This window comes from Sceloporus occidentalis, unplaced genomic scaffold (genome assembly GCF_023333645.1).
Source record: "Sceloporus occidentalis isolate IW3139 unplaced genomic scaffold, rSceOcc1.0.p SCAF_1, whole genome shotgun sequence".
In the NCBI taxonomy this organism is placed as follows: domain Eukaryota; kingdom Metazoa; phylum Chordata; class Lepidosauria; order Squamata; family Phrynosomatidae; genus Sceloporus; species Sceloporus occidentalis.
The window spans coordinates 30,187,256-30,205,463 of NW_028316981.1; the positions used below are offsets into that span (position 1 = coordinate 30,187,256).

Genomic DNA, 18,208 nt, shown 5'->3' on the forward strand with positions numbered 1-18,208 from the left:
TCTCTAAGCGTCAGAGGAAGGCAAAGGCAAACCCCCTCTGAACAAATCTTGCCAAGGAGTCCCGCTAATAGGTTCACACCATAAATTGGAAATGACTTGAAGGTACACAATAGCAACAGCTCCTCTGACATGATTTCAGAGGTCAAATCCTAGTTCTGAAATAGAATAGAAATGGCCTCTCTTAATTAATGCCATTGAGTGGAATAGCAAATTAGCAGCAGCCATTTCAACCCATCCCTAGTATAAACTAGTTTTGTGTTAGCAGGTCATCTTCAGAGCATCACAGGCTGACACACTGGACAACATAATTGATCTCCTGGCTAATGTAACTTCTAGTAATTTGAGCAAATGGGAACCACTCAGTTGTGGTTTTGGAACTGCAAGACTGGACATCAAGGAACTGGCATCCCAAGTCATTATTTTGTTCATGCTAGGAAAAGGTGACATTAGCTCTATGCATGCTGTAGTCCCTGAAATTGTATGCTGAAATAAATTGTTTAGTCTGAAAGGTTTTACAAGATTGTTTTTTTCCTGCCCTCTTTTTGAGTTGAATGTTTGTAAGAGCAAAATGGCAAGATTAGGAACAGGGGGACCTGACTTTCTCTGGCAGTTTATTTCTGAAGTTTGTCTGTTAAAAGGAAAAGGAATCCTTTGCCCATACTCTCTTTCTCGGTGCTTAAGGAGCTTTTAGTGTCCACAAGTGAATGACAAAGCCTGAACATTTGCTTTTGTGCTTTGAAACTCTTGCTTCTTTTCATCAACTGCCTGACAGTGATTGCTGTCAGTTCTATATAATCTCTTGGTTTTCCAATCATCTTGATTATCTAGGGCATATACCTTCTCTGGGATGCATTGAGGATGAAATCTAGAAGGTCACTTGCTTGTTTGTTCAGTATATTTGAAAGGAGCCAATTGTTACATTTGAAAGGACCTTGAAGGACTGGGACATTGTCACACACAAAAAAATCTTAGTGAAGGCAACTGTTTGGAGATGATAGGGAAGGATGAAAAAAAAAAAAGAAGAAGCAAGACAAGGGAAGAAAGAATAGGGAGCGTTTTGGAAGGCAAAGCAAGCCTGCCTAAATGAAGCGAGTTGGGGTCTGGCTAAGAGATGGATAGATAACAGAGAGAGAAATCCAAATGGGAAAAACTCTTATTCTACTTTTGAATAGTGGCCATCAAAACTCCATGAGGTGAGAGGAAAAAATTTTGATGTCTCCTAAGTTCCTCCCAGAACTGGTATCGCCCCCTCTTTGTTTCTCCTTATTCTCACCCTCTTCCTTGCTTTTGCTATTGTTATCTACCTACAGTCTTGCTTTGAAAGAGAATAGCAGCACCCACTCTGCACACCACTGGTTAGGCATAAATGCTTCCTTGGTCTGAGGACCCTTCAGAGCTAGTCATTTGGGCCCTGGCCAGGACAGAAACACTTTGTTGATCCTGTTATTCCATCACCTAAGACAGTCATTAACAGAATGTGGCCCTTGACAGAAAAACAGTTTGCCCTCTCCTACTTCAACAAAAATCTCTTCCTCTTCTACTCCAGCAGTTAAATAAAGCCCACTCACCATGTGGATTGTTGCTATTACAACAACAACAATAATAATAATAATAATAATAATAATATGTTTTATTTATAGACCGCTATTCCGCAATGATCATAGCGGTGTACAGTAAAAATTGTAATATAATACAAAATACAAGGTGACAGTTAAAGGAGGGAGAAGTCTCATCCTTCAGGCAGTCCCTGATGTTGCTGGGTCTGCCTGATCACTCCCTCTGAGGCCAAGATGACAGTTGAGGAGGGAGAACATGTATGCTCCAGCTGAAAGTTCATGGTGCTGTGGGGACTCTCCACATCGTGATTCTCGCCTATATTGCAGAATATCATTCATTTTGTAACTGTAGCATGAAGGTTTCAGAATCGGGAGGTTTCAGTGACCTCCAGTGAGAAGTAGTGTCCATAGATGCACTGAACTGAGTGACTGAACCCTTGAACTGTGTAATTAATACACATAATAGAAGTGGAATTTTTGTCAACTTATTGGTTAGGACTAATACTCCATTGCCCTAGAATCATAGAGTCCTATGTTTATACTTTGATTTGTGTTTGGGGGAAGGATAGCAAGGGAGGCTGCAAATATCTGTGTAGCTTCTTGATGACATTTTTGCATAATCCCGAACTCCTAATTACACCTGCTGTTTTTTCCCTAACATTTCTCTTGATAATTCCTTCTATCTCTTAACTCCTGATCCTTCTTTGCCACAGCTGTGCTGTACTAATGATGTGCCTTATTAGGAAGCTTCTGTGTTAACATGTGGTGCCCAGGGTGACAAGGAGTTTTGTTTCTGTGTAACTCTGAAGAGGGATACTAGGGATACTGGATTGCATTTCTGGATATCCTGCAGAAGTGGTGACGTAGCAGACAAAGCTAAATATATGAGACAGTAACTAAATATATAAAACAGTTGCTGTTAAATTATTTTAAAGAGGGCATTAGAATGTGTTAAAGAAATGTCAAGAGTTTAATGTTTCTAATTGGAATGCAGGGAGGTAAACTTTTGTGTTAGTTTATTTAGCAATTTTTAATTTTTTAACAAAAATTAGAACAATTTCTTGTTGTTGTTGTTGTTGCTGTCATGTGTCTTCAGATCATTTCTGACTTCGGGTGACCCTAAGGGCCTAAGGTGATCCTATCATGAGATTTTCTTGGCAAGTTTCTTCAGAGGGGACTTGCTATCCTCTGAGGCTGAGAGAGTATGACTTGGCCAAGGTCAGCCAGTGAGTTTCCATGGCTGATTTCCAGAGTCATTGTCCAATGCTCAAACCACTGCACCATGCTGGTCTTGCAAATTTATCCTTTACTCTGATATGAAAACCAATTGTGGGGGATATCACTGTTTTCTTGAAGAAGATGGTAAAGCTATCAAAAATACTTTGACACTGAGGTATCATATTTTGTGAGGTTGATGTCTTGAATTGGATCATCCTGCTAATGTGGTACTGTATTTACTACAGTAGAAAATATAAACTACAACAATCTTTCATTTGATTTATTTTCTCATTCTAAAAGTGCATTTCAATGAATGAGACAGTTTTTATATATGACTGTGCCTCTGAATTATAATAGCCAGAGTGGTTTAGTGGTTTGAGCATTGGACTATGACTCTAGAGACCAGGGTCTGAATCTCTACTCAGCCATGGAAATCCACTGCATTAGTGTAGGCAAGTCACACTCTCAGAGGAAGGCAAGGGCAAATCTCTTCTGAATGCTGCCAAGAAAATCCCATGATTAAGTAACCATAAGTCAGATACAACCTGAGGGCACACATAATGACAACAACCGCTTAACTTTATATTTTGCTTCTTGTCCAGATTAGGACTGCTTTGGAAAACTATGAATTCAACTTATTTAGAAAAAAATAACTATGAATGCAGTTGGTTTTAAATTCCATATATTTGCTTTATTTTAAAAAAAGAAAAATTACTTTATATGCTTTGCCTGACCGTTTGAAATATCCTCAAGACCACTGTATCTTTTTCCAAATGTCTTTTTCCCCAAAGCTCAAAACTGGCCTAGCTTTAATTCTTTTTTTAAAAACAAACAAACATAACTTTAAATAATTAGAATAGAAACTTTAATAATCACTGTACAAGATGGACATTGCTTCGAGTATGGGAAAATATAAAATTAGATTAATGCAGAAAATCCCTCTTTGGATTTCACCTCAGGAGGCATTTCAACGTAAAGAAACTTCACAAGGGATCACATATAAAATTTTGGTAAGGAAAAATCTGGATGGTTCATACCATTTAAAAACCTAGGAAGAGTTAAATTGTGAGGGTTACAAATTAGATTGATTCCCCTATAGTTAAGGAGAATGTAGAACATTCAGTAGAGATGAGTAAATGGGAGTATACATGGACAAAAGGAATTAAATACACTGTGTCTCAAAATCTCAGTGAGAATTATTACAAAATGTTCTTTTGTTCATACCTGACACCTGAGAAAATATCAAAAATTTATAAGACCCAAAATAATTTATATTCTACATGCGGGAAGGAGCCGGGAACCTTTTTTCACTGTTGGTGGTCATGCAAACTAGTGAAGAGATAATGGGAAAAGGTGAATGATACAATAAGTACAATAAGGTTGAGATACAACCCAAAATGTATTTATTGAATATGTGTGATGACAAATTGGAGAAAAAGTCTGATAAAGTCCTTTTTTATATAATCACCATGGCAAGAATGACTTTAGACCTGAAATGGAAATCTAAGTAGATACCTGCTGTGAAAGAATGGTTACCAAAACTATACGATGCAATTGAAATGGACAAACTAAACGAGATGATAAAGATATAAGAAAGTAAAGGGGTCGAAGGAAGACTGGGCATTAGTTTTACATTATTTAAAGAAAGAATGGGGCAGCTTAGCCATAGGTAGCTTTGAATGTTAAGAAATAAATAAACATTGTATAATATTACCATGGACAAGTATACGGTGGTGGGAAGGGCGGGTGAGAGAACTAGAGGAACTATTCATAAAGGTATAAAAGTAAAGTTGTATAGTTTAAAGACACTGTTAGATTCGATAGATAAATGCATATTTGAGAACAAGGGTACATATAGATTAAGGGTAGTAGGAATGTAGAAGGAAAGGAAAAAAGCAGGGGGAAAAACAAATAATAGAAGTAAAGAGAATAGTATAGACCTAGTAACTTTATAAAGAAATGGTAATGAAACATACTATACTAACACATATGATATACAATAAGTAGATGGGATTTCGAAAGGGAAGGTGATAAAAGAAGGACAAAAAGTATGTAGGTAATAAAACCAGCATTGGTAAGAAGGAAGTTTTGGTTGGTTGGATGGGAAGAAGAGGACAGTATGTGGAATGAATATGTTGAGAAAAGGGTCTGATAATGTGAGAAGAAGGTGGGGGAAAGTTAGAGAGAAGGATGATGAAAGTAGGTAAGAAGAAGAGAGAGTAGGAAGGGAAAGAGAAGGGGAGAAAGGGAGAAATAGATAGAGGGTTAGAAAGGGAGAGAAGGAGAGAAAAGAAGGTGAGAATGGGTTGGAGGGATATTTGGCAGGAATGATAAAGGATGTGTGGGAAGGATGTGAAGGGAAGTAGAGTAAAGGGAAGAAGAGAGAGTATGTATTAAGAAGGATAGAAGATGTTTAATTGAGTTTGGCTGGTAATTGGATATACAGTAATACCGATTAGTGTGTCATTTTTATGAATAGGTATGGTTATATATGTGTTTTATTACTGTTGTTTTGTTTTGTATCATTTGTGTTGTATTTGTTTAATAAAAAAATAATATTTTTGAATTAAAGGAACCCATAACTGATGAATCTCTATTTTGAATAGTTTTTAAAATGTGAATGTGTCCAATTTCTGACCATATTGTAGCCTTGCAGCTTGAGGGAAAGATGAGTAGCTGTAAATGCTTTGTGAGGGATTTTGCACCAGAGTGAATTTTAATCACCAAGAATTTTATCAGCTACTAGGAGCCAGACAACATCCTTAATAGAACAAGAATATGTTTAAACAGCATTGTGCTGGAAGAATACTCATGGGAATAGAAAAATCAATTACACTCCAGCATTTCAATGTGTTCTGAATGAGCTGTTTGCGAAATGAGACAAACAAAATGTTTTGCACTCATCTGCCTTTTCCAATTTAATTGTTTTCTTAAAAGGAAGTGCAGCGTTGTACATCCGACATGAACATCACTGCTGAACATTCCAATCACCCCGACAACAAGCACAAAAACAGATATATCAACATTTTAGCATGTGAGTAATAAAGGCCTTAAATAAACCTGTTAACCACAACAGTAAACACTGTGTGCATCTTGCATGAATGCCCATGTTCCCAGCATGGGGTTAACTCAAGCAACAGAAATTAGTTTTCATCAAAGGGGCAGAATGACCCTCTCAGGCATACTTTCTGTGGGAGGTAATGTTGACTGTTTGGCATTAGATGTTTGTGGATTTATTAGAAAGAGCACACCTGCCTAAAGAGTTTGCAGTTCAATATTCTAGATTAAATGTCTGTTTTATCCTGGAATGCTAATCTCTGAAGAGTGATTTTAAGGGATGACTGTTATGAATCAAAGGATGAGATGCAATTTTGCTTCAAAGGGCTTGCATAATGGAACTCCTACTCCCTGGATACCTCCACTGCCCCCAAAAATGCTGCAGAAGATCCCCTAGAGATTTGAAAGGCCAGGGTGTGAAAAGGAATGGTACTTTCCCCCATTGCCCTGATAGAGGCCTTTTGTCATTGTTCACTGGATTTCACCCCAAATGATAATTTTACAATCCTTGGGGTTCTGTGGCCTTCTACATTTGCTAATGGGTCTGTCACATTTTCACGTGTTCCAAGAAAAAAATGTCACTACTTCTTGATCACTTGCTGAGAATTAGTACCACTGTTTTCTGGACAACAAGTGATGTCACTTGTGCATATTTTCTGGACTCTTTTCTAATGTGGGGCAGATAAAAGGGAAGGGGTGTTGGTTTATTAATTCGGTAGATAACGAATTCCACTTCAAGGAATCCACAACCAGAACTATGACTCCCTAATATTTTTCTTGTGTTGTTTTATGTTTCTGTTTGCTTCCTGCAGATGATCACAGTAGAGTGAAGCTAAGACCTTTACCAGGAAAAGACTCGAAGCACAGTGACTACATTAATGCCAATTATGTTGATGTAGGTTCTGCTTTTCTTTTGTTTTCCTTTTTTGCTTTCTTGTCTCCTTTGAGAAATAACTGTCCTACAGATGGAACAGAAGCCATTAGTGCTTGTAGAGATTTTGTTTGTTTACTAACTCTGCAAACTCCTCAAACATTCAGCAGGAAGGGCATCTATCTCTGCGATATGTATACATTATTAATATGACTGCCATGCAGATACTTTCATCTTGCTTTGCATCATGGTTTTCTTTGAAGGGTTACAACAAAGCAAAAGCCTACATTGCCACCCAGGGACCTTTAAAGTCGACATTTGAAGATTTCTGGAGAATGATTTGGGAGCAAAACACTGGAATTATCATCATGATTACAAACCTTGTGGAAAAAGGAAGAGTAAGAGCAATACAACTTTTCAGTAGCCATTTTTCTCCACTTTTCCCTATGAATGAATGGTCTTTCCTCAGATCTGTGAAGGGATAGAATTTAGTCCTTTAACTATAATGAGAACTATAACATAAACTGCAATAATTGCACTTTTGTTACTGTCAAAACCATTCCTCCCCATTTCAGTAGTAAACGCAAGCCCTATATAGGCATTCTTCATGGGTTTTACGTGCAGAAAGGGGGGGGGGCAGAGATGAATTCACTAGCTTTGTTCCTCTTCCCTAGCATTTTAGCAAAAACTATCAGCAAACGAAACCTCCATCCATGGCATCTTCCTTGAGAAGAGAAGCTGTGAAAAGTTTCAAAGGGCTAGAATCTGGAGAAGCAAGGAGGCCTTACATTTTTCCACTAATCTGAGATACTTCTGTATGCAGACCCCTAATGTTTCTTAATCCTGTTGTTGTATGCTTCAGAAACCAATACTAATTCTGTGCTATCTTTACTTTCCTCAGAGAAAATGTGACCAATACTGGCCAACAGAAAATAGTGAAGAATATGGCCACATCATTGTCACACTGAAGAGCACAAAAGTACATGCTTGCTACACAGTCCGACGTTTCACAATCAGGAATGCAAAAATGAAAAAGGTATGGAACATCATTATAGCATGACTTGCATTTAAAAAGGCATAGCTGGGATGTGCACAGTTGGCAAATTATGTAGCTATTCAATAGCTCTTTGAGAAAATATCAGCTTTGGACTTAACTGGTATATAGTATAGATGTCTTAAGTATTTGGAGGATGAAACTGTACCCTTTTAGAAGTTTATGAAGTTAGGAAAACTAGGAACTTCAAAGAATAGGGCAAGATCCTCGGTGCAGATCCTCCTATTCTAGGAAGAGAGCAAATAACTGGAGAAAAAGGGGTATAAATAAATGGCTTAATTGATTGATTGTATAGCTCTGTTCATCAGTACCCTCTATCTCTGCACATTTGCTCTATGACATGGAGCTTAGCATAGTAAAGTGTTGTAAATCAGACTGCAAATTCAGCTACATCTACACTGCAGGAATAATCCAGTTTGACACCACTTTAACTGCCATGGTTCAATGCTATCCAGTTCTGGGAACTGCAGTTTAGTGAAACATTTAGCCTTCTCTGTCAGAAAGCTCTGGTGCCACAACAAACTGCAGTTCCCAGAATTCCATAGCATTGAGCTATGGCAGTTAAAGTGATGCCAAACTGGATTATTTCTGCAGTGCAGATGCAGTCTCAGACAAACAGGTCAAACAAAGTTTCAGGGATTGGAACTATATGTGTGCTCTTGATGAGTTTTGTTGGATACTAAAGAAATGTTGGATGCCAAAGAAAAACATCTCAGTCTCTTTTCACCAAGATGCTCCACCTCCAGTTGTTTCAAGTCCCACCAGCCTCAGCCAGCATGGTCAATGGCTAGGGATGATGAAAGGGAAGTTCATTACCAAGAGAGTAAATGATTCCTAGGTCAGCAGATTGCTCTGTTAATAACCTTGGCTGGGTCCCTTGCATCTACCTTCTGAAAGAGTATCAGTGCTGCGATGCATCATCTCATGGTACTACCCAATACAGAAGACAGACTTTGCAACCAAAAAAGGCTGACATGACAAAGTCTTTCCCTTCTAAATTAGTTGCTGTACATGGGGGACATATATACTATTTTATTTTTCCAGCAAGTGAAAAAGAAGATAGGTATTGGCTAAAGTTTGTCACTTGCACAAACACTATATGATCTAGTGCCCAACTAATGTTTTTTTCCCCCTTCTTAAATGTCTATTATGCACTCTGGATCAAAAGGGGAACCCTAAAGGACGTCAGAATGAAAGGACAGTCATTCAGTACCACTACACACAGTGGCCTGACATGGGTGTGCCTGAATATGCACTGCCCGTGCTGACATTTGTGAGAAGATCCTCTGCAGCAAGAACTGCTGACATGGGCCCAGTGATCGTGCACTGCAGGTATGTCTGGATGTGATCAGTTTCATTTGGGGGACGACATGTGGAAAATAATCCACAAGTGCCATACCTTAGTATGCCTCCCTTTTCATCACTCAATTAAACCAGTGGTGTAGCTGCCATGACACCTTCATTCCTTCTCTCCTTCCAAGTCTAGCGACTATAGAATTGCATGTTCTAATTTTTTTTACTGTCATCGATGTGGCTGAAGTGGTTGGTACCCGTACTTTCAGCATCACAGCAACCTCAGTACTTCCACAATTTTTTTCCAGCAGCAGATTCAGCAGAAGAATTCACCAAATGGAAAATGAACACATTTTAATTTCTCAGACTTGTAATACATTGTTCTTTTGACATATTGTATTGTTTTTATGTTATTTAGTTAATCCACTCTGGCATTACTTTTGGGGGGCAAAATGTATTTTCAATGCAAATAAATGCTTCTCTGGTCAAGCAAAGCAAATATGGTAAATGAATAATATTTGCATGCACTGGAGTTCTTCTTATGTTCTGATTATAAGGTCACAGGAAAAGGTAGCTTGCCCTACATGTAATTCCTGAATTCTTAGATGTTAGCATTGTCACGTCATCTTGTTTTTTACAAACCAAGAAAATGAACACCACCAGTTGAGCCCATGCTAATCTTTCTTTCCACATTAACCTTGGAAAGGCTCTGTACTTCTCCTTGAATATGAATGGTTCACTAGGACAGAACATGGATATATTTGATACATCAAAAAGGAAAGAACAAAAAAGAAAGATTACACCAGTCCATACAGTACACAAGAAATGCACTGCATATTTTGAGTGCAATCCAGACACTTCAAAGCTTTGGCACATAGTCAGAACTCTAGAATTTTGTTTCTGATTTAACTAAAAGCCATTCCTCATTCAGTCAATCTGCAAATCATTCAGTCAACCTGCTTAACATTCCAGGAGTCAAACTGAAAGCTTCCCATCATACTGTACAGAAAATCTGGAAAGGTTTTGCAGGAAGCTAACTTCCCTGTCTCCTTCCTCTATCAGCCTTCAGATTCCCCTGAAACTGCTATATAGAGGGTCAGAAAAATCATCCTGAATCATTTTGGGATTCTCTCTCTCTCACACACACACACACACACACACACAGAGAGAGAGAGAGAGATTAGGTGGAAGCTTCTTATGTGAGTGAATCTTCCTTCACTCATATCCCTATATTACTGCCCATACTATTCAGGACAATCTCCCAGCTGTAACATTTTCAGATCACAAAGAGCCTAATCAAATGACAAAAGTAAGCCAACATGCAGCAAGAGAGAATTGGCTTTCTGCTTTCCTCTCTGCATACCCTCGAAGCACTTCCGTACTTTTCCCAAGGGAGATGGCCATAAAAGTGTGTCTTGTAGCACTGGAAAAATCCATTTGGCAAAAGGCATGCTTTTATGATTGTTTCCCTCTCGAAGGAGAGTGGAAGTACTATGACATCACATGGACAGGAAACAGAAAGTCGCTCCTGTCTTGCTGCATGCCGGATTACTTAGGTCATGAGATAATGCTTGTGCCACGTGGAATGTTGCTTCTTTGTCAGTATAAAACAACAACAAACTTGGGTCAACATTAACATTTAATCATGGCATTGCAATCTTTTGTAAGTATTAACTAGCCTTTCTGTTTCATCTTTTCTCTGTTTGTCAGTGCTGGTGTTGGCAGGACTGGTACCTACATTGTTATAGACAGTATGCTGCAACAGATAAAAGACAAAAGCACAGTGAATGTCCTGGGTTTCTTGAAACACATCAGGACACAGCGCAACTACCTCGTCCAGACAGAGGTAAAAATACAGAAACATATTCATCGTTATTGCATTAAATAGTTATTCACCAATTAAATCTTGTTACATATTGAAGACTTTGCCAAGTGCAGCTTACACTCAAACAGTAGTTCTTAATCTGTTGAGAATGGACTCTAAGGGATCTTTGGATAGGATTCAGGGTGTCTAGCCCTTCAATATCCTTTCCCGTTTCCTTGAAAATTGTGTTAAGTACATTTGCGGGGGAAGAGGTGCATAACTGTTACCAGGTTGTGACCTCCCTTCCAAAAATTAAATTGGTCACATACGACCTTTATTTTATCTTTTGATAACATTTGGGGGGAAATGCATTAGTTGTTTATGTTTATTTAATCATTTGTGCAGCATTCAAAATAAACCAAATGTTTCACAGAGAAGTTTTAAAAGACAAGTTGAGCCCCTCCTCCTCCTCCCCTCCCCAAATAAATCACAGTGTTAAATAATGAAAAGATACACGGGAAATGTTATATGCCAAGTAATGCATAATTTGTAATACACAGTGCTTTCAGTAAGGTGATCAGTAATTTTTTTAAAAAAACTGATGGAAATTATCAGCACTGCCACTGCCACCACTTTTTTTAAACAGCAAAAAAAAATTAGTAAAAAAAGAGAGAGGGAAATATTCTTAGAGTAATAAAATGTAAATAGGAAAGGAAAGAGAATTCTAGGCATTCAGAAAAGTGAAAGCAGCAGAGAAAAAGCAGGTTACAAAGAGACAGAAACATGTCAAATAAAACAAAATGTCAGAAAAGGGTCTGATGAGTTGTCTTCCTGGTGTTATACCTAATTATGTTGTTTCAAAAACAAAGCTTGTTCCTAAAGCCCCTGTATTCCACACAGTGAGCTTGGGTTTTGTTCACACCTTGTTTATTCCTGTCATTGTAGGAACAGTATGTTTTTATTCATGATGCCTTGCTGGAAGCCATTCTTGGGAAAGAGACTGAAGTTTCTGCCAACCAGCTACACAGCTATGTAAATAGCATCCTCATACCGGCAATTGGAGGCAAGACTCGGCTAGAGAAACAGTTCAAGGTAAGTTCCGTTCTTACTCTCCAACCCCACTGCTTTTTCCACACAAAGTGATCCACATTAAAAAAAAATCGGTGAAGATAACAATTAAGTTTATCACATGGGGCTTGGAGAACAAGAATGGAGAGGAACAGAACAGGAGGAAAACGCATGTTATTGCATGGGAGAATGCCACTGGGAGTCCCCAATCTGCTCCACATCCGTTCCACAGTAGCCGATTTTGAAGAATGATTCTGAACAGTTCTTCAAAATTGGCTGCTGTGGGGCAGATGAGGAACAGATTGGGGAGCCCCAGCGGCATCAGCAGCATTCTCCCATGCGATAACATGCGTTTTTTCCCATTTTGTTCCTTTCCCATTCCCTTCCATTCCACTCCGTTCCCTTTCTCCAAGCCCTGTGCAGTGTTTTAGCTTCAATCCCCATAGTAAACCCAGACTGCCTTTTAAGTGGCTTGGATATTATGGCTACCATCTTATAGAACAGGGACTGTAGTTTTGTGAGATAGGCAAGAAGCATTCTCTGTTAGCAATTGCTAGCCTCATATGGAACAACAACTTCAGATTTTGAGTAGCCATGCTATTTGTTGCTTTGTTATTACTACTAATGTTATGCTTTAATGATTTTTTATTAATGTAATGTAAACCTGCCCTCAGATAAATTTGATTTAAATAAATTGGTGCAAGAATGCAACCATGGTTCCACAGTGTGGATGGCTTCTTGTCTGAAGCCTTCACTGTGAAAATTCCTGTACTTTTATTGTTTTTTTCCTCAGTGGGAAGAGTATTTCTGAATAGCAGATATCACAGGTAGAATTAATTTTGTCCAGCTTGTCTATTCAGTAGACGCTTCTAATATATTTTGCCAGCCTGGTTCATTGACAGACTTTAATTTAGACTGCTGCTATGTTTCACTACCTGGTTCTTCTTGCAGATAGCCATGGATATCTTACAGCCCGAACAGATGGGTGAAATGAGCCCGCTTCCGAGTGTCATCAGCACACGGCGTTTAGACACCGCATGGTGCAATGACTCCAGGAAACTCTTTTGAAGCTGTTCGGCTGCCCAGATGTGGGTGGCTTCATGATGCTCCAGCAGTGCAGTGTTTACATGCTGCCTGCTGCCAGAACATCATGAAGCCACCATGGGGCCATGACACACCTGGGAAAGTTAGCTTTTCCCAAGCCAAAAAAGGAGCAGATCTTATCCACTCCTTTTTCAGCCATGTTGAAGGCAGATTGGGGCCACGGCATATGTTTGCCACAGTCCCAATCCATCTTTAGAAGAGGGCAGCTTCAAGCCACCCCTTTTTGTCAGTATGTTTTCCCCCATAGTGAAATTAGCTTGACTTCCAGTATTGCAAGTCATCTACTGAAGACCTTCTTACATACCCGTTCGCTTCCGAGCGCAATACAAGGTGTTGGTTACTACCTATAAAGCCCTGTATGGCTTAGGCCCGAGTTACTTGAGGGACTGCATCTCCCCATATGATCCGCCCTGCACACTCAGAACATCTGGGAAGAACTTACTGGTAATTCCACCTTCCAAATATGTTGCCACATCCCAAATGGCCTTTTCGGTGGTGGCCCCGCAGATGTGGAATGATCTACCCGAGGAGCTCCATCCGACAACCCCCCTAAAAACATTCAAAAAGAGGCTTAAAACTTTTCTTTTTTGTCAAGCCTTCCCCCCCCCCCCGAAGAATGAAGCTGCCTACTCTGTTGCCATCGATTCCCTATGCTTACCCCTGAATGTGAACGATTGTGTTTAAAATGTTTGTGATTGCACGGTTTCATTATGGGATTTTATCTATTTTATGCAATATTTTTATGGTTTTTTAATTGTTTGTACACCGCTTTGATCTGTGGAAAAGCGGTATATAAATAAAATTTATTATTATTACATGGATCTCACACCTGCCTCCTTGAAACTTGTTAAGAGCTACACCCTCCCCCAAAGAAGGTTTTACCCTTATTATTTTCTACTCATCCAGTGTGCATATGCCTTGCCATAACCAGCCAAAGGCAAAGGTTCAACATGCAAGTGATCAACCTTCACCCTGCAGAAATAATCCAGTTTCCCACCACTTTAACTGCAATGGCTCAATGCTATGGAATTCTAGGAATTTTCTGTAAGACATTTAGAGCTCTGTCAGAGAGTTCTGGTGCCACAACAAACTACAGTTCCCAGAATTTCATACCATTGAGCCATGGCAGTTAAAGTGTGTGAGATTGAATTATTTCTGCAGTGTGGATGCTACATTCATTGCGTTTGTTTTGACTGTGGCATCCTAGTTATGGTGAATGCAAGCAACAGTACAGGTTCGTTTTTTGGAAAATGATCACGGCAAGCTCAGTTCTCACCTGGGAAGTATATCACAAAGCAACCTTGGCAAACAAACCAGACTGTCCTCCAAATAAGAGATCTCACCTGTAGTGTTCAGATTCAAAGCAGCAATAAAGAGAGAAAAATTCTTCAAGCATTGCCTACTTGTGATGTTTGATAAAAGAAAAGGGAAGGCTTTTTGTTTACTGAGACCTCTTCTGACCTTCAGATGCCTTTAGGGTTTTGGAATATATCTTCAGAGGTGGTTAAATGGATACTGTCAGACCTGGTTGGAAACGAATTTCATTTACTCTGCATGATATAAATGAGACCTATACTTACTTGAGGACCTGAAAAGCACTTGAAAAGCACCTTTCTTTATGCAGAGAATTCAGTCTTTTTTGCCATTTTTAATGATTTTAGCAAATCTAGCTATGCATTTTGATCTTCCAGGGATACAAGGTGTCTCCCACACACACACACTCCAAAATAAAAAGTCTGTGTCTGCATATCTGTGTGTTTTTGTATGCCTGTTTTAAAGAATGACAAAAGAATTAATCAAGCTTGCTTCTGCTTTATTTAAATTTCTTAGCTGGTTATGCAGTGCAATGCAAAATATGTGGAGTGCTTCAGTGCTCAGAAGGACTGCAACAAGGAAAAGAACAGGAACTCATCAGTAGTGCCATGTAAGATCACATCTTCTAATCCGACTTTTACTTTGCATATATTCCTTGTGCTGAATTCTAAATTATATTTGGATGAAGTGATGCATGCCCTGGATTGGACTGTTAATGTGTCATTGGGTTGAAGCTCTTTTTAAATATAAATCTGAATTGTCGGTCCCACATTGTATACCAACTAATGCATCCCTGTACACACATGCAAATGAGAATTTTTAGAGTTTGTGGATATTCCAATGAGAATTTTATATAACAATGAAGGAATTTTAAAGTAACGATTTAATCACCTTCAACAAACACATCAATTCAGCTTTTCCTTTTAGAAAATATTTTCTAGAAATTGTCTTCTCTTAAGATAGAACAATACCAGTGCTTGTAAGAAAATCCAAAGGGTTTCTTCTGTTAGAAAAGGAATTGGAAATGTGTGACTACATTATTAGACTGCTTCTCCATCATCACCTGGCTAAGGCTGATGCGAGTATGGCTCCAAAAACATCTGAAGGGCCACCTTCCTGTCCTCAGTACTAGAGAAAGCAGTAGCTAAGGGGGGCAGTTTGAAGAGGAGAAAAAGCAGCAGTGAAGAGGTGGTGAATTCTCCACTTGCCTTGCCTTTCTCCTGTAGTTTTCCCAGATTTTCACATGCAGGTAATACATAATTCTCACTTTAGAAAGCCCACAGATATCCCTGGAGGAGTCCAAAGCCAATCCCTTATCACTCCTCAAGTAAATTCATTAATAGGCAGTGTAGCCTATGGGTACTACATGCAAGATATGCGAGCAGGTCTAGGCCTGCGTTTTTGGTTGATTGGTTTGGTCTGAGGGTTGGTTGGTTTTGGAATTACTACAATCTCTTCCAACCTAGTGTCCTGGTGAACTTCATGGTGGAGAGCCTTTTTCTAGAGGTTGGCCTATAACTGTATCATCTGGTAATTTTTGTTTTTCATTCAAGAGATGGCAAAGGGTATTAGACTAACCTCCAACTGAATTAACCAAATTGATCCATTCACTCTTTCACCGCCTCTCCTGATGGTCTCTTGGAGTAATTCGACCTGTGTCGATCCTTAGTTACACAATCTGTAACTAAGTACACTGTACTGGGGATATTGTATTGGATCTTGATATTTATGTGTAATTTTAGCAGAAGGAGGGAAGGTTAAGGGGATTAGGGAAATTTTATTATTGTCTGTTTATCTGTTTTATTGGACTGTTGTTACCCGCTTAGATCCCGGAAGGGAGAGGCGGGATATAAATAAATATTATTATTGTACTCCTGCATTTTTGTCCTCGTGTGAATGTTTCCTCCCCTCCTCCACACACCTGTTTTTTTAAAGATCATTTCATCCCCTGTTGACTCATCCGGGGTAAATTGGTTATTATGTTATGGTATTAATGCTGTGACTGTCAGTTCTGATACCCTTTTTTCCCCATGCTGCAGCCGAGCGAGCAAGGGTGGGACTAGCGCCATTACCTGGAATGAAGGGAACTGATTACATTAATGCCTCTTATATCATGGTAAGAAAATCAACATTTCATTGTGAGTAAATCGTTGGAAAATAACTGTTTCAGTCTCTAGAAATGATTACAGAAATTTTGCCTTGTGTTCCAATGCAGTGATTCTCTTTTAAAGAAAAGCACCATGTAAAGCAATATTAACCATCATAAATTTGGCTTAGAAGTGCATTTCCATTTTTATACCTTAAAATATTAAGCACATAGCAAATCCCCATCTTTATGCACATCTTAGAAGATGCATTTTACATAGAGCTCGGTAAAAATTTTCCCTCATTCCCCTGTCACATTAGGCAGAGGGAACCCCAGTGAACCAAAGGTCCTCAGAATATTTCCCATTTGAGATAATAGCCAGCATGCTACAGTGCTTGTACCAAAGGCTGCAGCCCAATTAAAAGGCTAATTTAAGCACATATCTGTGAGTGGTGCCTGAGTCACACTCAGAGCCTGGAAAACTCACAGGTTTTACTATAATTTCCACCATCTCCCACTCAGGAATGGCTATGCTAGCAAGGGAGTCCTGGGAAATACAGTCAAAAAAGTGGCTTGGGCTTTCCTTTGCTGGGGGGGGGGGGGGGGTCCTTTTATAAAAGGTTAGATCAGAGGTGGGCAGCTGTGGAAGGCTAGGGGGAGGCACATTAGACCCTTGGAGGGTCGCAGATGAATCTGCAATAAATAAATGAATAAAATATTATCCCCAAATACCTCTAAGAGGTATGGGGGCATTCTCAGCATTTTGGGATTTCAAAAAAGCCCCCTCCAAATTGGCAGAGGCAGCCCACAAATTGTGGTGGAAATGCATCCACATCCTTTAATGGGCATTTTATAGAGGATTTGGAGACTAAAAAAGATTTTTTTTAATGCTTACAAAAATTGTTTTTGATCCTTGAGGAACCAGGGAGGCTGCAACCATGGTAGAAATGCCTGCAACACCTCCCAGAGTGCATTTGGGGGTGTTCTAGATCAAACAGTTGGGGGGGATGGAAACAGGGAAATGGCCTTGGGGGCTGTATGCCCACAGCCACACTTTCCCTACCCCTGGATTTGATGCCCCCTCCCCATGTGTGCTTAATGGTAGATGCTTGCAGTGATAGGAGGTTGGAGTTCGATGTCTGTTTCTAACTTAATGATTCCAAGCTCTGGGAATGAGTCATGTCCTACATGTTTAACCTATAGATTCAATTTGCAAGAAAGGAATTACCAACTCAACATTAGGAAGACCTTCCTGACAGTAAGAACTGTTTTGCAGTGAAATCCCACAGAGGATGGTGGTCTCTTCTCTGTTGGTGTTGTTTAAACAAAGGTTAGATGGCCATCTGTGAGGGATGCTTCACCTTTTCATTCCTGAAACTGAAGGTATTGGACTAAATGGCCCTTGTAGTCCCTCTGATTTTCCTATGATCCATAATACCCTGGTTTAACTGGTGATGCATTAGGACGAGATAGCAAAAAATGCACCATAGGCAATGATTTTATATATATATATATATATATATATATATAAAATCATTGCCTATGGTGCAGTTTTTGCTATCTTGTCCTACTGTAAAAATCTTCATAGACATTCTAAGTACAACACTTACTGCACCAGAAATGGACTCTGTGGCATCACAGAAGGAATGCAACACATCCAGTAGGAATGCCCTGGGGCTCATTATTTTTAATTAGTGTAAACAAATGTTAGCTGCCACTCATCGTATCTGTTTCCACTATGGCCCTTGGTGCTCAGTAGGTTGCTATTCCTGGTGCAAAACCA

At 39.3% G+C, this 18,208-nt stretch overlaps 1 protein-coding gene across 5 annotated transcripts in view; it reads left to right on the forward strand.

Annotated features, from left to right (window-relative positions):
- The window catches only part of LOC149321282 (receptor-type tyrosine-protein phosphatase gamma), a 742,038-nt gene that overhangs the window by 704,919 nt on the left and 18,911 nt on the right, over window positions 1–18,208 (forward strand). For all 5 annotated transcript variants that reach the window (XM_089518763.1, XM_089518770.1, XM_089518749.1 and 2 more), the window contains 9 exons: window positions 5,712–5,808; window positions 6,644–6,726; window positions 6,966–7,100; window positions 7,604–7,738; window positions 8,925–9,088; window positions 10,760–10,895; window positions 11,799–11,945; window positions 14,856–14,949; window positions 16,379–16,455. In XM_089518763.1, the coding sequence (XP_089374889.1) occupies window positions 5,712–5,808; window positions 6,644–6,726; window positions 6,966–7,100; window positions 7,604–7,738; window positions 8,925–9,088; window positions 10,760–10,895; window positions 11,799–11,945; window positions 14,856–14,949; window positions 16,379–16,455 (1,068 nt within the window). The remainder of the gene's footprint in view (window positions 1–5,711; window positions 5,809–6,643; window positions 6,727–6,965; window positions 7,101–7,603; window positions 7,739–8,924; window positions 9,089–10,759; window positions 10,896–11,798; window positions 11,946–14,855; window positions 14,950–16,378; window positions 16,456–18,208) is intronic.